This window comes from Trichosurus vulpecula, chromosome 2 (genome assembly GCF_011100635.1).
Source record: "Trichosurus vulpecula isolate mTriVul1 chromosome 2, mTriVul1.pri, whole genome shotgun sequence".
NCBI lineage: Eukaryota > Metazoa > Chordata > Mammalia > Diprotodontia > Phalangeridae > Trichosurus > Trichosurus vulpecula.
This window is the reverse complement of record NC_050574.1, coordinates 321503503-321529383: the sequence shown is the minus strand read 5'-3', so window position 1 is coordinate 321529383 and position 25881 is coordinate 321503503. Positions and strand designations below refer to the sequence as shown.

The following is a 25881-nucleotide window of genomic DNA, read 5'->3' as shown; positions in this document are numbered from 1 at the left end:
GGTTTTTAATATTTCTTCTTGCTTATTTTCAATTGATTTGTTGGCTTTCTAATTTTTAAAAATCCATATTCAATTCATTAATCATTCTTTTTGTTGTTATTAATATATATTTGTAAGCATATATGATTTTTCCACTAAGGACAGCTTTAGCTACAGTCCAGAAATTTTGATATGTTATCTCTTAATTATAATTTTTTTCTTATAATTATTAATTGTTTCTATCATATATTTATTGACCCACTGGCCATTTAATAATTTATTCTTAAGTCTTCATTTTTCTATGTCTTCTGTTTATGGTCCTTGAACCAGTGATTATTTTATTGTATTATTGTCTATTTCTGCCTTTTTACATTTTTTTTGCAGTATTTCTGTATCTTAATACATGGCCACTGTTTACAAAGTTCCACATGGTGCTGTGAAATATGCACATTCTTTTCCAGTCTCTTTCAGAAGATGCCATAAATCTTTTAGCCCTAGTTTCATTATAAGTTCCCTATTTTCCCTTTTGCTTATCTTTTTGTTAGTCTTATCCAAAACTGAGAGATATTGAAATCTCCTATCACCATTGTGTTATTGTCTATGTCATCTTTTACTTAATATTTCCTTTATGAATTTGGATAGTAAGGCACTTGGGATGTATAAGTCTATTACTAATATTAGTTTATTGTCTAAGATTACTTTGAGCATAATGTAGTTTCCTTGTTTATTATCCCTTTTTATTTTTTTTTTTGAATGGATTGCATCCTGAGCTCCATTGCTTTTTGGAACACGTTCTATTCTGTTCTATGTTTTCTGGTGGGTGCAGAATAGTCTTGTCTTATTTGACTATTCTTTCCCTTTTAAAAGCACTGCACAATTTTTCAAAAGTAGAAGCCTATTGTCCTATTACATTTTGGACCCATTTCAACATCCATCTACAGTGTCTATTTAAGATACATATTTTGAGTTGTCCACGTACCTGTATATCATAATGTTGACAAAAGGAATTTTTTTTTTCATTTCCCCTGTATTGATGACTATGTTGAACTCTTTTGTATTTTTATTGAGTTCATTTAGGAAGTTTTTTGTGGTATTCTGGAGTTTGTTGTTATCAAAACAATATCATTCACAAATAGTATCTGAAAGACCCCACCATATGGGTGTCTTGCATACCAGGGGAAGGAAGACATTTAGCATGTGTATATCTCCCTGTTTTCATGTCTCACTTGATATTAATAATCAGAGGTCCGTTGACTAAAATTATCTGTTATATCTTTTTAAAGTGCTTTATGGTTTATATATATAGAAAGATAGATACATAGATACATAGATGGATAGGTAGATATACAGATACATAGATAGATGGATGGACAGACAGATAGATGGACAGATGGATAGATAGATAGAATGACTATCTTTAGTAGACTAAAGATTATACTACTAGCACATTATGACATGTGCTTTTAGTTTTTTTTCCTTGTCTTAGTAGTAGATTTATGTGGGATTGTCTGCACCAGGGCTTCTTAAACTTTTTCCCCTTATGACCCCTTCAGTGCTTCTTAAACTGTGTAACCCGCAGTTTAAGAAGCACTGGTCTACACTACCTCCCCATCCTCTCTGTTAAGTCACTTAGCCAAAGATAATACTTTTTCTGGCTATGGGATAGGATTTTTTTTTTTAATTAAGCTTTGACTAGCACATGATGCTGCTTTAGGAATTATCTACAAGTAGAACCGTTTCTCTGATATTTCAACATAATTCACTCTTTCCCTTTTTAAATTTAGAGACATGAAAAATGCTGTAATTGGAAACAACAAACAGAAAGCCAACCTCATTGTTTTAGGAGCAGTTCCAAGGTATGTTTTTTGTGAATGCTTTTGTTTTGGCCATTTGTAATACATTCCGATTGTGTACCTTTCCAACCTAAGAATTATTTTTTCCTTTTTTTAAAAAAAAATTCCTAAAAGAGACTCTTCATTTTATTAAATGATATTTGGAGGTACATAAAGAAAATGCCTCTAAAAACTAAAGTACCACAGAATTGGGATATTTAGAGAGTATTTTATTTAATTCCTCTCACACCGGAAATTTAGCAAAATTATTGCTTTAGCAGTAAGAGAGTATCCTATATAAATAAGCAAAAATTGAAGCAACTTGTCTATACATTGTAATAACACTGTTATTTTCTGCCTAATCCCTAGAATCCTAGCACTTTCTGCTCTAATTGGGAGCAGTAACTATATGGACTCAAATATCATTTTTGGAATTTATAAGAATTATACTTTATTAATGATTATACTGTGAATTTTGCTTTTTAGAATTACATTTTTAAATAGACTTTATGGTTTATTTGAATGGGAAGACCAAAAAGTTGAAAGTTATTGTATATTAGAATCATTCATTAAAATTAAGATTTTCAATTTGGAGAGAATTTGGTACTATTTTACTTTGTAGAGTGACATATGTCAGTAGCACTTCTCCCTAGAGGAATGGTTTTTACATAAATGCAATACTGTAGGGAAAAAGGGGAACCTTAATTTGAATCTCAAAGGAGCCAGTCTTATGTTTTAGTTCTTAGTTTTTAATTTTATTTGTTTATATTTATTTTTTATTCCGAACTTAAGAAATCAAGCATTTCCATAATAGAATAAAAACAAAGGATTGCTCGTGAAACTGCAAATCTATTATACACAACTTGCTTTTCCTTTTAAATATATAATAAAGTTATTATGTAACTTTTCCCCCTCCCCTCCCCCACCATAGAGATGACTGTCATTAGATACAAATGTGTATATATGTAAAACCATACAAAACATACTTCTATTTATCAGTTCTTCCTCTTGATGCAGATGACATTTTCCTTCATAGATCCTTTGTAGTTAGAGTATTTATAATAGTCAAAATGACTTGGTCGCTCCAAGTTGTTCTTAAAACAATATTGCTGTTACTGTATACTACATTCTCTTGTTTCCGCTTGTTTCACTCTGTTATTTCATGCAAGTCTTTCCATGTTTTTCTAAAATTGTTGATTTCATCATTTCTTATAGCACAGTAGTTTTCCATCATGATCATATAACGCAGCCTGTTTAGCCTTTCCCCATTTGACAGGCATCCCCACAATTTCTAGTTCTTTGCCGCCACAAAGAGAGCTGCTATTAATATTTTAGGACATAGAGCTTCTTTTCCATTCTCCCTAATCATTTTGGGAAACAGAACTAATCATGGTATTGCTGGGTCAAAGGGTATAGGCAGTTTTATAACCCTTTGGGCATAATTCCAAATAGCTCTCCAAAATAATTGGATTAGTTCACAGTTCCACTAACAGTGATTTAGTGTCCCAATTTTTCTATGTCCCCTCCAACATTTGTCACTTTCCTCTTCGATCATTTTAGCCAATCTGATAAGTGGTGAATTTCTCTAGTCAAAAATGATTTAGAGCATTTTTTCATATGACTTTACATGGTTTTGATTTCTCCATTGAAAAACTGCCTGTTCATATCCTTTGACCATTTATCAATTAGAGAATGATTTGTTTTCTTATAGATTTAGCAAAGTTCCTTATATATTTGAGATATGAGACCTTTATCTGAGAAACTGTCTGTTAAACAACTTTTCCCCACTTTTCTGCTTTCGTTCTGATTTTGGCTACATTGGTTTTATTTGTATAAAAAGTTTTAATTTAATGTAGTTGAAATTGTCCATTTTATACCTCCCAATACTCTCTATCGCTTGTTTATTCATAAATTGTTCACCTTTCCATAACTATGTTAAGTAATATGTTTCATGTTCTTCAAGTTTTGTCTTTTAGATTTTTAAAATTTTTTTTTTAGACTTTTATATCTGCTTCAGCAAGAAACTTCAAGCACAGAGCTAAAAACTGAATGTGCAGTGGTGTTGGGAAGTCTTGCTATGGGTACTGAAAACAATGTCAAGTCTCTCCTGGACTGCCATATTATTCCTGCCTTGCTGCAAGGTATGTAAAGCTTGAAATTTAATTTTAATGTAGCATATTTTAGTATACCTTTCTGTTTTTAATGCAGTAAATTCATCTTAAAACTGAACTAATTTTTTATTAACAGGATTACTATCACAAGATTTGAAATTCATTGAAGCTTGCCTTAGATGCCTTCGTACCATTTTTACCAGCCCAGTCACCCCAGAGGAGCTACTTTATACAGTAAGTTTTATGAAGATGAAAACCTATTCTACCAGCATAAATTAAATCACGCTTTAGAGTTTTAAAGTCCTCCATTATTTTATATAGCTAACTCAGTATCTAACAAAAAGATGCATTTCCTCATAGCTACACAGAATTTCTCAGTCCCAAATATTTGTTGAGCATCTGCTATGTACTTAATGCTGCTGGATGCTGTGAGGGGTATTCAGGATATAATGCCTGTCCTCAAGGAGCTTATACTATAATCAGGGGAGTTAAAATGTATAGGCACAAAAAACTAACACAAATCAATTTGTGATTAGGTTTAAATGAGATATGGAAGTACTAAAAGAGTTCATATTGCTGTGGGCTAAGGCAGACTTTACAGAGAATGTGGAAATAAGCTGGTCTTTGAATGATAATTAAGTCTTAGGTGGAAAAAAGGGAAGGATATTTTAGGCAATTAAACCACTTAACTGGCTCAGAAAGAAATGTGCAATATCTATTCTCAGGACAGTGAGTAAATTAAGTTTGGTTCAATGAAGGGTTTATGTAGGAAACTAATGAATGCTAAGACAGGAAAGGAAAAAATTATCCAGATTATAGAGGGTCTTAAACACTAGGCTAAAGGACTTTGGATTTGGATGACTAGAAAAGGGGGCAAGTCTGCCTTGAAGTCTTATTTGGAGCCCCCAGAGTCTGAGTGCAGCAAATATGGTAAGCAGGCAATTTGTCACAGCAGTGACCACAAAGGTTAACTAAAAGAACTGCCAGAAAGAAGACAGGTATGCAGATCTCTATTCAAGCAAATGTTACAGGCAAAGAAAATTTTGCACTGACCTGCAGAGTATGCTGTGTTTTTCTTTCTTCCAGTACCAAGTAACATCTGCTTATGCACAAAATGCCCTATATTTTTAAAGAGTGAAAGGGCTAAAGGAATACAATCTGTCTTCTAGGATATCAGGAATAATGAAATGTTGCAAAGATGAATGGAAGAAATGCTTCAAGGAGGAAATAAGAAAAGGTATATGAAGAGGAAGAAAGAACTTTTTGACAATCCCAGAAAGTTGGGGGGGCGGGTAGGAGATTGTGACAAAGAGAGAAGGAAAGGAAGGATGGCCTGTCAGTATTTGGAACTAAATAGATTTGAGGCTCTCTCTGTAGAGTGGGACATCAGACTATGTACCAAGGATGACACATTTCCTTGAGCTTCAGTCCATAAGTATAATGAAGTGAGAGACAATCCAGGAAGAGTCGGAGGAAAAAGACACAAGTAATTGTGGTTGATAATTTCTTGGTGAGGGATATTTGTCAAACTTAGTTAAGCCATGGAATGTTTTACTGTCTCATGGCTGTTACCTATTTCCAGTTATTCCCAAGGGAAAAATGGATACCATCAAAAAGAATCTGGAAGGTATTGATAAGAATTATGAAGTTCTGAGAAAAAAAACTTAATACTTTATGAGTATAAATGTTGTTTTTGTTATTAATGCTGATTGAGCATAGGGGAAGTCAAAAGAAAAAGGCTGATTTAGGAAATTAATAACAAATTGTATCTGACAGTGGGATTTGGATTTCTGTACTATAGCTTAATAACACAGGGATGGTGGCCAGTTATAGAGTATATTTAACAGTCTGATAAAAACATACTTACCTAGAGGCCTAAAAATCTGATCAAGAGGGATGACATACATATGTCAGGTCTGTTACCATAGAGGATATCATATCAAAGATGGGAAGGATAGCTGAAGAAAAACCAGTAGTTTATAGAAGAAAGTATCTAAGATTAGCGCCATTAGTAAAACCCATGACTTCACATGTCATTTTATATATTCACAAAGTATATGTAATAAAAGAACGAGTCAGAGATCCTAATATGAAAAAGAACTTACCTCACAAATATCACTGAGACTTGGTAGAATAAGATTTATAACTGGTCTATCACTCTGAAAAGGTATACCTCATTGAAAATAAACAGAATAAGTTAAAAAGGAAAGGGATGTGGAGTAACGTTTCTTGTAGCAGTTTTTTGTTTTTTTTTAAACAAGACATACTCATGTGGAAATCCAGGAACCCAAAACAGGAAAATGTGGAGAACTTTTGGGTGAGAATCAGAGGAAGGAAAAGCATGTGATATTATCTTTGTGTGCTACACACTCCTTGACCAGAATGAGCAGTTTGGGAAACAGATCACAAACTTAGTGTGAAAGCCTGGCATTTTAGTGATAGGGGATTTCAACTATCTGGATAAGTGCTAGAGATTTCTCTCTTTGCCAAAAGCAAAACTGGCAAATTACAAGCCTGATGATAATTTCTTCCTTCTAAAGGTTATTTTGGACCTGAGTCTGACCATCAAGGAGGAACCTAGTGGCTAAGATAGAAATGATAGGAACCATGAGAACAAATTATTGAAGAAAGGAAAGGTTAGTATAGTCTGACATAAACCTTAGATTTTAGAAAAGATTTCAAAATGTTCAGAGAACTTCAGCCAAATTAGATTTTCAGTAATAAAATAGTTCACAGTTCATTCTTTAACAGATGCTCGAATACCCAAATCAGATAAATGAATCAAGACAACCTGAAAATACCACCTTGCATTCACTATAACATCAAGCATAGCAAAAAAAAAAAAAAAAGTATAAAATTAACCATTAGCAGGTCTGTAGGAATATATTGAGTAGAATTGTAGCTTCTAATATGTAAGACTCTTAATGGATCTATAGACTAATACAAATAGTTTGAAAAGCAATATGGCCATGTATACTGCAAGAATCACAAAACTGACTAATAACCTTTGACCTAATTCTATTGCTTTTCGTAGAAAAGGAAAGAGACCTATTTGTTTAATATATTCATAACTTACCATAGCAAAACACTACACATGACCTGTATATAATACTGGAGAATAATCAAATAAGTTACTTTACATTAATGTAAAAGGATATTATGGGATTACAGAAATTATAAATATGAAGCATACAAAGATAGAAGGACCTAGTGAGATGATGCAAAGTAAAATCAACAAAGCCAGAGCTCTATACATATTAACCAGAACTAAAATTTAAAAAAAAAATATAGCTACCAGAACTTTGGGCAAATTAAAAAAAGGGATACAAAACAAATGCATTTTTTAGTTTGTTATTTGTGGATTCATTAATTCTACTCTTCTAAATGATAATGTAGCCAATACATTCTGGGTTCAGCCTCCCAGAGCAGGTTTAAATAGATCATGTTTCCCCCACTCCTGTAGTGGGTATCTCTTCTCTAAAGCCTTGACTTGAGCCCCCACCAATTGTGTTCACTGATGCTAGGTGTTAATGAGGTACACTTAGCCACTTAACATTAATTAGCTTTTAAAAAAGGATCTTTACTTCTGAGAATAAGACCAAAAGTATAAACATTTCCCCCTAATTCCTTGGGCACACACTCTTCCCTTTTCCCACTTCAGTTTCTGATAAGAATAGACTCAAATATAGCCTAGTCCTTAAAAAGCATCGCTCTCATCAAACTCATGTCAAAATATTGCATTGCTACCATATGGGTCCTACTCTCAGCTACTGTTGGACTAGGTCCCAAAAGTCATTCTTTACCTCTCAGGGCATTGATACTGAACTGACTGCAAAACTCAGGATCTGGAATGCTGGAATATCTAGATGCCTGGGTGCTCACTCTCCTGACCTTTCAAAATTCACAAAATCATAGTCTCCAATCACTTTAACCAAAATGGAAAAGATTAAATGGTGAGGCAACAGAACCAACAGGACGAAAGCCTATTACAATGGGACCACATATCAGCCTAAGTAGTTTTTTACTGGCTGCCATCCATGAAGGAGTTAAATGAAGAGTGATCAACCAAAGATAAAACAGCCAGAGAGAAAAATGAGCAAATCTCTAGTTGCTAGTGACCTTTTGAAGACAACACCAGGCTTAGTTATCCAGCCAATCTAAAAGGCTTTTCTTAATCTAACCATGCGATTAGCAGAACAGAACCAGTTATAGAATGTGTATGCCTACACAAATTTCTCAAAGATACTTCCATTACATATCAGAATCACTGTCCCAGAAGCAGGCTCCTTAGCCCCTTCCACATAGGAAATTCATATCAACCAAGCTCAGATGTACTCTGCCTATGCATCAGTCCCCATTACACTGTAATTTTTTATTTAAAAATCTTAGATTTTTATTCCCTACTGCATATATATTTTTAAAAAACACGTTTACATGGTGGAAACTAGGATAAGTAATCGAGGTTGAGTACAAAAGAGTAGCGTATTTGTGTAAAGCAGTGTCAGGAGAAGTAAAGTCCAGAAGCAACTGAGTCTGACAATGAATTCTGAGGACCACAAAAAAACAATTTTTCAAAGCTATGTTAGGGGCAGAGAGGCAGAGTGGGTAGAGAACTTGACTCAGAATCAAGAAGATGGGACTTAATTCCTGACTCTCAGACTAGCTGAGTGATCCTTGTCAAGTACTTAATCTCTAAGTGCCTTGGGCAACTAAGTTGTGAAGAAGGTCCTGATCTGCTTTGGAAGAGAAATTTTCCCTTCAGGAACAGTTGACAGTGATGAAATTAGAGTTCTGGTTTGTTTGTTTATTTTTTTAAGAGGTCCAGAGAATAAAAGAAAGGTAGCACTGCTGCTTGAATTGGATTGAAGGATAAGGAGAATGATCTTTGGGTGGGGAAGGATAGAACAAAAAATGGTAAATAAGGATTTTAAATTGAAGATAAATGAGATGTTAAAAGAATATCGAGCTGCCATCCCCACGTTCAGATGAACATGTTAGAATCTGAAAAGAATTGGCCTGTGTTATTACTGAGCTACTGTCAGAGATCTTTGAAAGACCATTTAGAAAGGGAGTGGCTGCAGGACTACAGAAGTACAAGTGGCCTGTTTTTTAAAAAAGAAAGGAGAGCTGAGTCTGCAAACCATGTCACAGAGCTTGACTCCTCTCCCGATAAAATTCTAGATTATCTTATTAAAGGATTAGTTTATGATCCTTTAGAAAGGGAATACCTGATGTCTTCACCAAATGTGAAGTCATCTAACCAAACTGACCTTGTTTCCTTTTTTCTGAAAGATTAATACAATGGTAGGTCAGAGGAATATGGAGTCATAGTATTCTTCAGTATGTGTGACAAAAGCTCTCATGCTGTCCTTTTGAACAAGATGGGTAGATATAGGCTAGGTGAATTGGTTTTGAATGACTACCAAAAAATTAGTCTTTCAGTCTGAAAGGCCTTGGAAGAAGGTGTCTAGTGTAGTACCTGAGAGTACCTGTTTGTAGTGTCAACTGGAGTATATGAGGTGTTCAGGGAGTACTAGCACCTCTGGAATGAGGGCTTGTCCAGCCCTTTTATCCACCTTTGGTGTCTACCTGCCACCCAACTCTCACTTGTGGCCCCAAGAAATTGTAGCATGTGCTGTGAGCACACCCCGATAAAACCACCTCAGCAGACAGGCTAAATGAGGTTGAGGGTAACCAACAGGCTCAAACCTGTTAGTGAGTTAGGGGGATGTCTACCCCAAGCACGTGAAGACTTCCCTTGGTAGGGGTGGAATGGGTGGATGAGAACAGTTTATTCCAGTAGCCATAAAGGTAGCCAAAGCAGGTGCTGTGGAAGGCTTAAAGCTTGGTCAGACATCGAAGACACCAAGGTCATCCACTCCCTCCTGGGCCATCATCCTGACTTTCTTCTTGCTACTCTCTGTAGGAGAGAATGAGGGTGATGACTTTGTGCAACTCTGCCTCCCTTAAATCCAATTCATGAGCAAGTCAACGCATCACCCATGATGTCATTAGTCCTGATCCATATCTGGCCACTGGACCCAGATGGCTCCAGAGGAGAAAGTGAGACTGGTGACTTTGCACAGCCCTCTTTCACTTAAATCCAATTCACTCGCATGTGGCATCACTTCTCTGATGTCTTGGTCCTCTTTGAGAATGAAGGACAAACAGCAGCAGCAGCAACCTTTTTGAGGACAATGCCATCTGTGGCAGAGGAGGATTAAGACTTTCTTTAAACAGGCTTAGGCATTGAATTTGGTAATTAAGACATTATTAGTAACCTTTGAGAGAGCAGTTCAAGTGTAGATAAATACTAAGTTGTAGGGGCTAAGAAGAAACTGGGTGATAAGCAAGTTGGAAGTATTATGTATAAATAATGTTCTCAAGAAGTTTGTGCCTTTCTAACGTCATTGAGCTCATTATATGGAAATGCTTGTTTTGTTCTGTGAATTGAAAATAAAATAAATTTGTTATTAAAAAAAAGAAATTGTCTATGAAAGGAGGGATTTATGAGGCCCTTGACTAATTTTTCTCCTTCTACTGGTCAGTGGCCTTGATCAAAAAGTTTTCTCATGCCTGTGTTAAACCATGAGTAGCAGTGAACCTCAGTAGTTTATATATTTGTGAGTCTTTTGTCAAAGGAGTTTTCTTGACATAGTAGGTATAGACTTTTTTTCAGCCTATTACAAGAGAGCAGAAAGATGTTTGAATCAGGGAGGATCTTAGTGCTACAAAGAAGTAGAATAACCATCAAGGTATAATGTAGTAGAAGTAATCTAATAATATTTGAGAATGAAGAGAAAATAGTTGATTTTATACTTCAGTTATGAGCTCTCCATATCCATCCATTCTCCTATGATTAATTCACATTCCAACAAGTTGAGGCGAGTAGAATCCAAACACTGGAATTTTATAACCTGTGCTACTTTTGTAACCTGCTCTGTCATTATAATTGATGCTATTTACCATATAATCATAGAAAATAAGAATTTCAGGTAAATGTTTTATTTTTACACTGTGGTTTCTTTGAATCTTATGTAGTATTTATAGTCTTTGTTAACATTAAGATGTTACACTTTCATTGTGGATTTTTCACTAGTAATCATTTTTAAATTGTTCTGTTTATTTATCAAGTCTGAGTAGTTTACAAGAGTTAAACTCAGAGCTTCTTTTTTAATTCTTGTTTGCAAAGACAGACATTGTAGGCTCTACTCTTGCTTTTTGCCCTGAGTGTTTCAGTGTTAGCAAATATTTGTCAAGCACCTACTATGTGCCAGGCACATAGTGCTAAACTCTGGGGATAGGAAAAAAAAAAAAGGCAAAATCCCTGCCCTCAGAGAGCTAACTGAGCAGACAACAATCAAACAAAAAAATCAAAACATGTATAAACTATATACAGGGATAAATAGGAAATTATGAAAAGAAGGAAGGTACTAGAATTAAGAGGTGTTGGGAAGGGCTTCCTCTAGAAGATGGGATTTTAGTTTGAACAAAGGAAGCCAGGAAAGTCAGTGAGTATAGTTAAGGAGGGAGAGAATTCCAGGCATGGGGACAACCAAGAAAAATACCTGGAGCCAAAAGATTGAATGTCTTGTTCATGGAACAGCAGGAGGCCAGTGTCACTGGGTTGAAGAATGTGTGTCAGGGAGTATGGCTGCAAAAGGTAGAAGGAGGCTAAGTTATGAAGGGCTTTGAATTTCAAATAGAGGATTTTGTATTTGCTCCTGGAGGCGATAGGGAGCCACTGGAATTTATTGTCCCATTTTACTTTTGATTTTCTGGCTTACTCCCTAGAGGGCGTCAAGTTCACCACTATATAAACTGAAATGTTGGATATTAAATAGTTAATGCTAACATAATTTAAAAGTGTATTTTCACTGATTAATAAAACTTAAACTTTCTGTTGTTAATATTTTTCTTTTCAACTTGTTTCTAGGATGCTACAGTTATTCCCCACCTCATGGCACTGCTCGGTAGATCTCGTTATACACAAGAATACATTTGTCAAATCTTCTCTCATTGCTGCAAAGTAAGGATATAGAATAAATGTTTCCTCTAATGCAAAATTTTGTATTTCTAAAGAAAATTATTTTTCTTCAGTATTTTTGAGATTTGTAAATAGAGCTAATAGACATGGAAAGTTTGAGTTTTTACTTTCAGTTTAATATGAAATAAATTTTTGGAGCATGCCTATGATTTCATAGTTGTGGGGAACACTCAAAGCTGATCTGCGCCTTAGAACCACCCTGAGAAATGAAGTGACCTGGCCAGGATCACTCCATCATGTGGGTATCAGAGGTGAGGCCTCACCCAGGTCTTCTCAATTCCTAAGCCATCTCTATATTTAACATGTGATAGTGACTCTGTAAGATAAATTCTTGTAATTCATTTATTGTAGTGACAGAGACTGGACCTCTGATTTCATTGGTAAAGATAATCTCTGGAGAGGCAACTTCTGCTAATGCTGAGCAGCAAGTTTTCTGTGCTTCCTTGTCTTCTGAGAATTCTTTTGAGAGGTTAAGGGACTTGCTCAGGGTCACACAGCCAGTATTTCTCAGAGGCAGGACTTGAATCCAGGTCCTGTTGGCTTTGGGGCCAGATATCTCTCAGCTATGCTATTCTGCCTCTTTAGGAGAAACAGTTTCATTTATAAAGAAATTTGAAAGTTATACTTCTTAGTTATTATGGGAAGAAGTTTCTCTGCTAATGAAAATTATTCTGTCAAAAGCACTAAGACTTCTATGTTCCTCTTTGCTGAGCATAAGGTTTTGGTATATAGATATAATTATCAGATTTATACTCTTATTAATGGGCAAGGCTAATAGATGTAAGGAAATAGTCTGGTTTCCTGAACGTCAGTAGTGTGGAGATAACTATGACAGGAATTGAAAGAGATTGTTTGGATATAATTACAGTTCACCTTTTATCAAAGATGAGTAATTTAGAATTTGAAAATATAACTTACGTTAAATTAAAACTAGGTGGCCTTTTAAGTAATCATCCAAATTTGAATTTAGTAAGTCACATTTATAGAGAGACTATCCCTTTCTAAAACTCCTTTACATTAATCAACAAGCATTTATTTAGCAGGCATTATGCTAAATGCTGGGGATGTTAGAAAAAAACAACCATAATCCTTACTATCATACACACACACACACACACACACACACACGTAAATAGAGTAGTTGAATACAGGGTAGTTTGGGAAGAAGGATTTGCCATTGGAAAGGCATCTTGTAGGACATAGTGCTTGGGCTTCATGTTAAAGCAAGAGAAGGAACTCTCTGAGGTGCAGGTAAAGAGGGACCCCATTCCAGGCATGGATCTGGTTGATGCAAATAGATGGAAGATGGAGGGTCATGAGTGAAAAACAGAGAGACCAGTTTGGCTGGATTGCAGAGGGAGGGATGAGAAGTAATGGTTAAGGAGGTTGAAAAAGCAGTTTGAGAAACAGTCCTTGAATAGAATCTTCTCAAAGAACTGTGCTATGATCACCTTGAAATTATGAAAATCTTAGATTCCAAATGACCTACACAGAATTTATTGCTGTGATAGAATGATTGTGTAATTCAGAGAAAAGAAATTAAGACATTCATTTAAAACAGAATTATCATATTTGTAATGGGTTTTGTTTTTCTTTCCTTCTCAGAGGGGTGAGTATGGGAGAATAGAGAGAATTTGGAACTGAAAATAATATAAAATTGAATTTAAGTAAATAAAATTTAAATAAAAGAAAACAAGTATCTTTTTTGTTGTATGTCTTTAAGAAACTCTAGTTACTTTTTCTGGCTTATGTGTTTTGTAGTAGCATAGTTTTTCTTACTTTGCCTTTATACTAGGTAAGTTACTCTGCTCGTCCTTTTTTGAAGCATAATAACTACCTACTTCCTCTTACTCTCACTTTCCTGTCCCTAGTTTTACCAAACTTCCTGATTTGCCATTTATGTCTTTAAGATGTAAAAAGAGATCAACCTTGATGGCACACACACCTGTGATTGCTGTTATCAGAGGAGAATGAAGCTGAGTTAGAAAGCTCAATAGAGCTAAAGACTGCAGTGTGTGGCAACAGTAGGGCAAGCTTCTGGGGGTGAGGGACCCCCAGACTGCCTAAGGAGAGTTGATTCAGCCTATGTTGGAAATGGAGGGATTCATAGCTTCCATGTGGATCAGCTACAGGTTCAGGCCCATGAATGGTTGCTGTGGTTCTAGCCTAGGAGAGAAGGGGAGACCCAGTCTCTGCCCTCCCCTGCCCTCCACAAAAAAAAAGAAAAGAAATATCATGGGGAGTGAAGTAATGCTGATCTCAAATACCTTGTAGGTTCATCATAGGTGTTCTTCAAAGCAAAAAGTATATAATATAAAAACCATGTGTTGAATTTTAGAGAAATTTTAAAAGTATGTGAAATTTTCTTGCCAATAGTTAAAGTGGAATTTGGTTGTTACAGTAGTCACCCTCAAAAATAATCATCCTGGGGCAGCTAGGTGGTACAGTGAGTAGAGCACCAGCCCTGGAGTCTGGAGGACCTGAGTTCAAATTTGGCCTCAGACACTTGACACACTTACTAGCTGTGTGACCTTGGGCAAGTCACTTAACCCTAATTGCCCTGCCTTCCTCCCTCAAAAAAAAAATAATCATCCTAATGTTACAGACTATAGAGTGTTAAGACTAGAAGGGAGAGGACTTATTGATAATCTGATCTAATCATCTTATTTTACTAGTGGGGAAACTGAGTCTCAAAGCTATCTTACAGTTAGCGATAGAGCAAGATTTGAGTTTAGTTCCCCTGACTTCAAGAACAATGGTTTTGCCATTATCAGTTCTTAAAACAGTATATAAATGCTAGCTCTCATTATTATTGATGATAAACCGTACTTCATCCCTTCAAATAGTCTGATATATGATAGGAGGAAATTTGAATACCATTGAGGCAATCATGCCAAGCACCAGTTTGTAAAATCAGACTTGAGACCCTTTATTAGAGTTTTTCAATGATTTACTCAGTGATTCCAGAAAGTGGTTAGCTTTGTATGCTGTATTCCATTTGTACGAAAAATAGAAGACTCTCATCCTTGTGACTGAGTTTTAGTAAATTAATCTAATGGAGGAGGAACACAGCCATGGCATATTTTAAAAAGTTTCTGGCTCTCCTTAGCCAAATATTTGATGAATCTCTTAAAATAAACAGAATTGAATGATTTAAAAGAAAGTAATTTTCATTCTTCTACTCCTTCCCCATTTATGTTTCTCCTCCAAGAGCAGTAATAAGGGAAAGAAAACAACTGAAAGTCAGAGAAAAGCCAAATACATATGCAACCTATACATTTTGCTTTTTACCTCTGAATAATTAAGAATGAGCAGTATAGTTATAGTCTATAGTAATATTTCCTACCAGCAAATTGCACAGATAATATTAAAACAAACTAGGATCTGGTGTATTTTAGAACTTCCAGAATCTATTCCTCATTTTGAGGAGGATAGTACTTAGTTCCCAAGCATTTAAATAGCACCTGCTGTGTTCCCAGTACTGTGCTAAGTGCTTCTCAAATATTACCTCATTTGAGACCCACAACAACCTTGGGAGGTCCCATTTTACAGTTGAGGAAATCAAGGCAAACTGAGGCTGACTTACCCAGGGTCACCACAGCTGGTCAGAGTCTGAGTTCAAATTTGAATTCTGGTCTTCCTGACTCCAGGCCCCACATTCTCTACACTGTACCACATGATTAGTTGAGCATCATTTAAAGAATCCAAGTTGCCACTTTTCGTGCGTCTATCCTTTATGGGCCCATAATGAAGAACATACACAAGAGATGCAGCAATGCTAGTCATTTAGCTAATAGAAGTTATTAGAAGAACTAGATTGTCTCTGACAAAGCAGGTTTCATGCTTCCATGTGTTTTCCACAAGGAAGCCAACTACTGTTATCCAGACTGGACCAGCCTCCAACTTGTGGATGTCCAGAGCCGAGCAGAACAGGCTAGACACAAGAGAATCAGGGATCAAACAGAAGTTTAATTTGAAAGTGAGGGAAATGGCTCGCAAGAAAGGAGGCAGGTTAGATGCATGTGTCAGGGCCCCGCCTCAGTAGTAGGACCTGCTTTAGTGTAGGCAGATCTCAATACTCTAGGGGCTACGCAGTGACCTATAGCCTTGATAATGAAGGGTAACAACAGCAATATGTGACAAGTTTGATTCATAACAGGGCTTCATGCCCAGAACTTGTCAGTGCTTGTCTGAGCTCAGCTCAAAGCAATACAATAATTATGGGACTTTACCAAGAGTGAGGTTATCTAGAGTGTGAGTGCAGTGGATTGTTGTTATGCCAAGCTCAGGGCATAGCCTGCTTGCTGGGCCTTAGTTCTGGAAAACAGGGTGTCTCTCAATATCTTGACAATTGTAAAGATTAAGCATGACTTTTGCAAAGGGTGCAGGGCTTGCATGCAGGTCACCTGCCCTGTTGTTTCAGGATAGTAATGAAAATATCAGTACAAGTGAAAAGTATCTATGTTGTAAGAAGCTTTCTTGAACACAGTTTCACTTTAGCAGATTGCTTCATCAGGCCTGCACAAATATATTCTCTTTTTTTACAGGCACCAGATCATCAAACAATTTTATTTAACCATGGAGCAGTACAGAATATTGCTCATCTGCTAACTTCAGTGTCATACAAAGTAAGATATTAAGCTCATAGCAGCTCATTGGTTTTGTTTGTTTTTTGCTTGTTTTTTATTTCTTAAGCCACTTTTCAAGAAAGAGCCATGCTTTATTGTATTTGTAGTGTTTGTAATCAGGAAAAAGTGACCTTGTGAAGAAAATATTCAAGCGTATTTTATTATCTATAAAAAGATTTGCTTCTGACATTTTTAACAACTGCAAAGTACTTTCACTTTTTAGTAGGCAGGAAGTTGGTTTTGGTCTTAATCTGTTTTCATCAACAGTATTTCAAATCTTTCCTGGCCTGGTACCAATGAAAACTGCTAACTGTCCTTTGCAGAAATGTCTTAACATGTATGCTGCTTCTGAAAGAAATGATGTGTTATTTCTAGAAGTACTTTGGATTGGAAATTTCTGAAAACTTTTTATTTATTCACATAACTACAGGCTTAACATGATGCATTTTCATATGAACATTTAAGATGTATTATACTATTTCTGAGAAATTAAACTGTAGGTCAAATAGTCATCAGTGTTTAGACTGTTTTAGTCAGTCTTTTTTTTTTCATTCTTTCTTTAAAAAAAGTAGGTAAGCAATAAATTAGCCCTTTGAAATACATTTTTAAATCAATTCTTGATAATATCAGCTTGTTTCCCAAACAGCATGCTATACTGGTAAACCAAAAATATGTGCTTATTTATGTCATAGTCGATCCTGATTTTTTTGTGAGATGCTTCAGAGGAAGTTGTCAGGTATCCTGATAGGCTACCTGTATCATTCCTAGTGGGAATCTGCTTGTTTCCATGTTTTATACCGTCTGTTTTCAGGTGGTGTCTATAGTCAATTGCTAAGAACATTAAACCCAAGGTGACTGTGCCACCTTGGGATTAGTCTAGGACTGCTAAATAGAAAAGCTATCTCTTTGCTTGCTATCCTTCAGCTGTGGATTGGGGAGTCAGGTCTTTCCATAGCATCCTATTGGTTCTATTGATCTGGGCTTTGTTTCTCTTTGAGAAATGGGTTCATGAATTATAGGAGGAAGACAGACAGCTATGACCCTGAGGACAAATAACCACGAGAACTGTAACCAAGAGGGGTCATATGATTTATAGATTAGATAATTAAGACCCTAGAGGTCATCAATCCAAACCCCTCAAACCTTTCATTTTACAGATAAAGAAACTAAGACTGAGAGAAGTTAAGTGCTTTGCCCAAGATCCTACAGGAAATAAATGTCAGAACCAGGATTTGAACCCAGGTCCTCTGATTCTAAAGCCAATGTTTGAAGCTTTTCAAGAAACCAAGAAAACCATAGAGATCATTTTAAACTTTCCAAAGGCAGCTTTGTGGTTACAAAGGATATGCAGAGGGAACAAAGTAAGCAATTGTTTTTGCCAGACCTGAGCTTGGCAAATTTGATAGCTGCATTGTCACCATGAGCAGGTGTAGAGAAAGTATTGGTTTGGTTTTGATAAATGAAATTCATAGCCATGGTGCCTGTAGATTTCAAAGTAGGGGAAGAGAAAGTCAGCATGAGAATAGATAAGTCACTAGGCTATTCAGCCAACGTATAGCACTGAGACTGCAACTAGAAGGTTGGGAGTGAGAATATAATAATAAGTACTGGAGAGAGACAGAGACAGAGGTAAAGACTGAGATACTCTAGGTTCCTTAATTTAAAAGGAAAGGACAAGGCTCTAGTCCATTTTCACTATTGCAAGTAGCAGGATCCAAGGTTCATCAATTAAATACAGTGCTTCCCATTTTCGTATGTAGTGTTTTCCTGTTCTCTTTGTATACTCAGACCTTAAATTCCCCTCTCCCAATTAAAACAAGCAGTAAACAAAATTTTTCTTTTTGATTATATTTTAACTGTAATTCCCTTTTACTACCATTTAGTCAATTGTTTCTCAATATAGAACAAAAAGCTTTTTCCTTATTAAAGAAATTTCAGGCATTAATAAGTTTTTGTTTTGTTTGTTTGTTTTTCTCCATCAAGTAAGCCTTTAACTTAAAAAATAGACCGTACTTGGAATCAGATTTAGTGCTTTTGGGATGACTCAAGGGAATAAACGAGGACTGGAAGGAGTTCATGGTCCTTTTTCTCTAGACTTTCCTAGGAAGGCTAACTGAGGTTGCTAAAGGCGTAGTTATTGCTAGATTGAAGGATCCTTTGTGTCATCAGTATCTTTACAATTCTAGAACCTCATATCTTCCCACAAAAGGTGTCATGCCTATCCTACTTCTATACATATAAACAACATTTGTGTGTATATCTATTCATATATGAGATAAAATACAAATTTGTTAAAATGAGAAAATTTGATTTACAAAAGAAGATGGCAAACTTCACACATATCTAATAGGTACATTTTGCCTTTTAAAAAGTATATAATAAATTCCACAAGTTAATTTCAAAGCTGTCTTGCTTGTCTGTGTCTCCTAAACTTCCTTCTGTCTTTTTCTGTGCATTAAAAAATGCTTTAGGGACCCCTTTTCTTAATTCTTTTGGGGGGCTATCACTATGACTGTCCCACTTTCCCCTCTAACCTCTCTCTTATTTAAAGCAAAATCAAATTAAAAAAAAAAACCTTTGAAAAAATAAACATAGTCAAGCAAAACAAATTCACATTGGCCATATCCAAAAATGAACGTGTCATTCTATACCTTGAGTCTACCTCTCTGCATACTTCATCATAAGCCCTGTGGAATCATGGTGGATCATTTTCATTATCAGAGTTCTAAAGTCTTTTCAAACTGTTTTCCTTTAAACTATTGGAGTCATTAAATAAACTGTTCTAGTTCTTCTCACCTCCCTCATTTTCATCAGTTCATACAAGTTTTTACAGGTTTCTCGGAACCCATCCCTTTTGTCATTTGTAGCACAATAATATTCCATTGCATTCCACTTATATATCATAAATTCTTCAACCACTCCCCACCTGATGAGTAGCCACTAGTTTCTAGTTCTTTTCTATAACAAAAAGTTCTGTTATAAATACTTTTGCACATACAGGCACAAATTTAATTTAACTCAATGTAAATCCTGGGACTTGATCTTAATACTTTAACTTGAAGCATAAATAGTTACTAAACAAGAATGCTACACTGAATAAAACCTGGATTTATTCACATACTAAACACTTATTTTAACAGCAACAGCAAGAATGGCCGTTTGTTAACCATCTATGGTATTCAGAATTCCAGTCCAATTCTTTGCACCTTCTTCCCAAACAGCCATGGAATTTCTTGAACTTCGGTCACTACAGCTGTTTGCATTTCATCATTCCAATTGAACATGGAATTTTCAGTCCAAATTAATCATCTTGTGTATGGCCCAAATCACATGGTGCCAGACTGCTAGAGCTGGCCAGATCACAGGCTCATACAAGCAGAAGTGATAAGAACAGAATGAGTGTCTATGGGAAGGCAAGGGAGGTTTGTTTCTTTCCTGGCCTCTTAACGTATTCTTTTTTAATCATTCCTTTAAAAAATATTTTTTATTCTTCCATCTGCAAATCTCTTCTCTCATCATACTCTACTTAATAGTCACTCAGTTTTTTTCTCCACCATGTCCCCTACCTTCTCCTTCTATCCTTCCAGTCAGTCATGTGCATTTATTAAGTGCTTGCCATGTGCCAGGTAGCATGCTTATGCCATAGCAAATTATCAAATTGCTAAGGTTATAGAATGAAAAACATTTGGAAACTCTGCATTAGTAGAGTGTGTAAGAATTTTTTTGTTGTTTTTGCGATACTCTAATATTATTATCCTTTATAAATACTTAAAAAGTACCAGCAGTAGTGCACGTAACTATACTAGGAAAGTCTTTCACATGATAGTTATCTTTCATATGGATGCTTGCTATTTGCAGGTAGTATACTATGCTGCTGACTAGTGAAAATAGAACTAGTGATTGGAGAAAAATAAAAACAAATTGTAGTCTTAGCAAAAGGCAGAGTACCCCTTCTGTTATAAAAACATGAAAGTCTTCATAATCCCATAAAGCATAATAACATAGGTGCTACATATAAAAAGCGGTTCATTTAAGAATTTAATTGTGTAGAAGGACAACAGTTCCTAGTATGTAAAAGGTTAACAAATTAGTGTTTTCCAACTCTTCCCTAGAATAACTTGAATTATTTCTGGAAATTGCTTCTCTTCTCCTTACCTTATTGTTCCTTTTCTGTTCTCAGCTGTATTGTTTGAAATGTACTTGTTGATTATCATTATCTCCTGTGTGCTTAAAAAACAAAAACAAAAAACTATTGCTTTAGTTTGATTATTTTGATTATTTGATTTGATTTATTTGATTATTTTAAATACTTTTCTTCTCATACGACTTCATTCTTCTACTACTTTAATATAAATTGGCCCATGTCTTTATGGTACTGCCTTGTACTTATTCAGGTACTTAATGTAGATTTCTACTCTTTACACCTTTTATCATTTTATGCATATTAATACTTCTTTATAAGCCTATATTCTAATTGATTACAGATCAGTGTTTGTAAACTCTGAAGTAGTGTACATTTTCTAGTTTGAAATTGGTTGGTTTTTTTTTTTTAACAGGTTCGAATGCAAGCACTGAAATGCTTCTCAGTTCTAGCCTTTGAAAACCCCCAGGTATCCATGACCCTTGTAAATGGTAAGCTAAAAACTTTACTGACTTTTTATGTTTTTGAAAATGAACAACTTTATATGTTTAAAGAATTTCCCAAATTCTAGTTTGTTTGCTTTTTTATTTCTAGTTTTGGTTGATGGAGAATTATTACCCCAGATTTTTGTGAAGATGTTACAGAGGGATAAGCCTATTGAAATGCAGCTCACATCAGCAAAATGGTAAAACTTAAGATGACATGAAGGGAAAGGAAGTGCATTTTTAAATATTTCAGAGTATTAGCAGGATATCTCTCAACTGCTTCCTCTCTCGTTTGAGGAGTTGAAGCAGTTTTTGGCTCTTCCTTGAGTAATTTATTCTTAAGTAGAGTTGGAAATTAGCAGAAATCCCATCTGGAATAGCATTTACTAAACTTTAGAATATGTTATAGTAAATGACGTGTAATATGTTTATTATCCTTAATGGAAAAAACAAAAAACAGTATTAACATTCCAGTGTTTGTAGTCCAGTTGTCAACAGTATAGAATCTCAGTTCTGAAAAATGTATTTAATATCCACATGTGGTATAAGATGAATAGCTTTGGATTAGAAATATGTCATATTGTGACAACTAAACTGCATTTAAATTCAAGCTCTCTGTTATGGTCGTCTTTAATGGTATACTTGTTTCTAAATGTAATCTTTACACTTTATTTTATTCTTTTTGCAAGCACTCCAGCACTCTCTGTGCTAATAGCTGGTTTTGTTTGAACATTTGATGACTGAATATAGGAAAAGAAGTGTGTTTCTAGTAAATTTTAATTCATTTGATTTTCATATGAAATCTTAAAAACAATTTTAAAAAGATTTATAAACCAAATAGCAAGTTTATATTTTTCCATTTATTTTTAGCTTAACATATATGTGCAGAGCTGGAGCAATTCGGACAGATGACAATTGTATTGTATTAAAGGTAATTTCATTTCAGGTTTTTCTTAGATGAGATGTTAATTTTTCAGAAATCAAAATATTTTATACATTTATTATTTCTTGATTTTCTCTCTCCATTGATCATTGGATAACTTTATACACACACACACACACACACATGCACAACACGACAAATACTACAGAAGAACCATGTATTGCATGCATTACTTCACTTCATATAAATGGGTTAATCATTTAGATTTTTAATATAAGTGCTAGGTATGTTTTGAAAAATCTAAGACCAGGAATAAGACATATTTATAATCACTTTTGGGATCTTCTGTGAATGTATGTGAACATGGACACCATAAAGCCAAAAATATTTTGCCATTACTTATGACTCACTTTACTTGTACGTATTTAGTGTTATCTCATTTTGACAAGTATAGACAATCACAATCTCATATCAAGACATTATTAAATATCCTAAAAGTACTACTGTGATACCTCATCATAGAATCAAGTTGGCCCTCCAGCTTGGCCTATTCTTATGTGTGTTTGCATTCCCAATCAGTTATCCTCTCTTTTGTTTCTTTAGTGGGATTTGCCACCACTGATTGAAGTTTTTCTACTCTGCTAGTTATTTCTGCTATGCATGCCATATATTCTGCTTTCATAATTCTTATTTCTCTTTTAAACCAGTCAGTAATATCCTCTCATGGTTCCATGCTTTCTTAGGGCCACATACCTGCATAAACAATTCACATTGCTGCTTCCACCATTAATTTGTAAGGAAAGATTTAAGTTATCAGTCTTTAGCCTCTCACAATCTACCTTGACTTTTACTCCTTGCAAATCCAGAAAGTCGTCTGCCTCATCAGGTGTTGATTTAGTTTTCTTTGCTTTGAAGTATTCATAGATGCTGAGCTCTTTTACCTAATTCAGAGGCCATATTAATATTTTCCCTGTTGGTTTATCTACTTATGCTTAAGGTCTTTATTTGAGTTTTCTTCTTCCTCTGGTCTTTGGTCATTTCAGTCTTTTTTTTTTTTTTTAAAACATATGAGTTAACATATGTAAAGCATTTTGCAAACCTTAAATCTATATAAATGCTCACTTTCTGCCTCTCTCCCCTTTGATGGCAGTTTTCTTGGAAGCTACATCTCAGAAATGACTAAGCCTCCTCCCTCAATAGGCATTTCATGATTTATCAGTCCCAGTCTCTAGATGCTAGGCTCTTTCCCTCAGGATTAGTGGAGTGCAACACAACCACACACATCTTGTCCCATTTCCCTTTGTTCCTCCATTCTGTAGTCAAGCTTTGTTGCAGCACCAAGTGATCCCATGCCGTTTTCTCAGCCTGAACAAATTTCTGCCACTTAGACTTCCCTGGCACTAGGAGATTGGGGAAGGAAGAAGAGTGTTAGGGTGCAGAGTTTAATTTTATTGTATGTATGTGGGTCAAGGTGTGCACCTTAACTGCTAGGAGTATGGTAGGTGGTGGGGAGGGAGTGCTTAAGGGGTTAAGAAATTTTTTCCTGTTTTTTAGTTCATCAGGCTTTTGCCTTATTTGGGTTCTTGGTGTCCCAACCAATACTTCTTAAACTTTGGGTCACAACCCCATATGGGGCTGATTAGGGGTCACAAGTAGAAAAAGAAGGCCTATGACCTAGACTGCAGAGACAGCTGAAATTGCTCTATCTCTTGTGCATGATTCCTATTTTAGAGAGGTTTAAGAGGTCATAAGGATCAGAGAAAATATCTAGTTCTCCATCTTGTTGGTCTCATGATCTGGAAGTTAGTCCTAGGTTCTCAAAGACTGTGTCAGTGGAGTTCAAGTTCTGACAGGTATCACTAGCTTAAAAAGCCTTCAGAGTTAGGCCCAGTGACAAGACTGGATGTCTTTCATTCAAGAACCAACCTTGCTAAGTCCAGAAAGTCTCATCATTTGTGTATAATTCATGAGACCTCAATATTAGGGTAGCTGAAGGGAGTATATATATGTGTGTGTATGTGTGTGTGTGTGTATGTGTATGTACACACACACAGAGGGCACAGGGTGAGTTGAATATGAAGGGATTATATCTAAAAAAATAAAATCAAATTAAGGGATGAGAGAGGAATATATTGAGAGGGAGAAAGGGAGAGATAGAATGGGGTAAATTATCTCACATAAAAGTGGCAAGAAAAAGCAGTTCAATGGAAGGGAAGAGGGGGCAGGTGAGGAGGAATGAGTGAATCTTGCTCTCATCAGATTTGACCTGAGGAGGGAATAACATACACACTCAACTTGGGTATCTTACCCCACAGGAAAGAAGGAGGAAGGAGATAAAAAAGGGGGGACAATAGAAGGGAGGGCAGATAGGGGGAGGAGGCAATCAAAAACAAACACTTTCGAAAAGGGACAGGGTCAAGGGAGAAAATGGAATAAAGGGGGATAGGATAGGATAGGAAGGAGCAAAACATAGTCTTTCACAACATGAGTATTGTGGAAGGGTTTTGCATAATGATACACATGTGGCCTATGTTGAATTGCTTGCCTTCTTAGGGGGGGTGGGTGGGGAGGGAAGAGGGGGGAGAATTTGGAACTCTAAGTTTTAAAAGCAGATGTTCAAAAAACAAAAAAAATAGTTTTTGCATGCAACTAGGAAATAAGATATACAGGCAATGGGGCATAAAAATCTATCTTGCCCTTCAAGAAAGTAAGGGAAAAGGGGATGGGCGGGAGTGGGGTGACAGAAGGGAGGGCTGACTGGGGAACGGGGTAACCAGACTATATGCCATCTTGGAGTAGGGGGGAGGGTAGAAATGGGGAGAAAATTTGTAATTCAAACTCTTGTGAAAATCAATGCTGAAAACTAAAAATATTAAATAATAAAAAATAAAAAAAAGGACAAGCTCGCATAAGTGGGCAAACTTGCACATTAAAAGAAAAGGAAAAAAAAAGAAAGTCTCATCATTTAGACCTATACATTTTCCAGTCTGCAGCAAGTCACAAAGATCATCTGCCAAGACATTTCATAGGTAGGAGGACCTCAGTCTTTCTTGATATACTGACATGGATGAAACTGCATGAAGCATGAGTTTAAATCCTGATTTCTGAATTAAGCAGAGTAGTAGTTAATGAGCTAATGTGGTAACTAAAAGCAAATGCAATTTAATATCATGAAATCCACCTGCTTTGCAATGATGACTGTCTGACTTTATGAAAAATGTGAATTAAGAAATATTTTTAAACAGTTCTGTCACTTTCAAAAACAGGGGGCAACTAAAATAAAGTTAAGAAAAATGTAATTTAACAATGGGTCCTTATTTCATAATAATTTGCCATTAGAGAAGCATAAAAGGAAGTTTTTTGATGCAAATAGTTATCTTTTAACTTACAAAACTGATAGGCCCCATAAATTGTAAATGGTGATAATAGACTTTGTAAAGGCCTTTGTTGCCCTTGAAATGCTTATATAAATTCTAGTTAATTATTGCATAGCTTTCAGTTTCTTGTTACTGTCCTTTCTGTTTTACACTGTTGTAGTCACTTTTACATTGTTTTCCTTGTTCTGATAACTTCAGTTTCATCAATTCATACAAGTCTCCCCATGCTTCTGTGGATTCTTCATAGTTACTATTTTTTTGGCATAATAACGTTCCTTTACATTTGTGGACCAGAGTTTGTTTTGAGTTTCTCCTTCAGTTTAGAGTTTCTCCCATCCTTTGGTGCCACAGAAAGTACCAGCTATAACCATTTTGATTTATGTGGCACCTTTCTGTCA

At 35.6% G+C, this 25881-nt stretch overlaps 1 protein-coding gene across 1 annotated transcript in view; it reads left to right on the top strand.

Moving 5' to 3' along the window:
- The window catches only part of ARMC8 (armadillo repeat containing 8), a 129855-nt gene that overhangs the window by 42535 nt on the left and 61439 nt on the right, over nucleotides 1–25881 (top strand). Inside the window, exons 3-10 of the mRNA XM_036744695.1 lie at nucleotides 1764–1835; nucleotides 3810–3952; nucleotides 4059–4156; nucleotides 11859–11951; nucleotides 16517–16597; nucleotides 21154–21229; nucleotides 21333–21423; nucleotides 22094–22154. Coding sequence (XP_036600590.1) covers nucleotides 1764–1835; nucleotides 3810–3952; nucleotides 4059–4156; nucleotides 11859–11951; nucleotides 16517–16597; nucleotides 21154–21229; nucleotides 21333–21423; nucleotides 22094–22154 — 715 coding nt within the window. The remainder of the gene's footprint in view (nucleotides 1–1763; nucleotides 1836–3809; nucleotides 3953–4058; nucleotides 4157–11858; nucleotides 11952–16516; nucleotides 16598–21153; nucleotides 21230–21332; nucleotides 21424–22093; nucleotides 22155–25881) is intronic.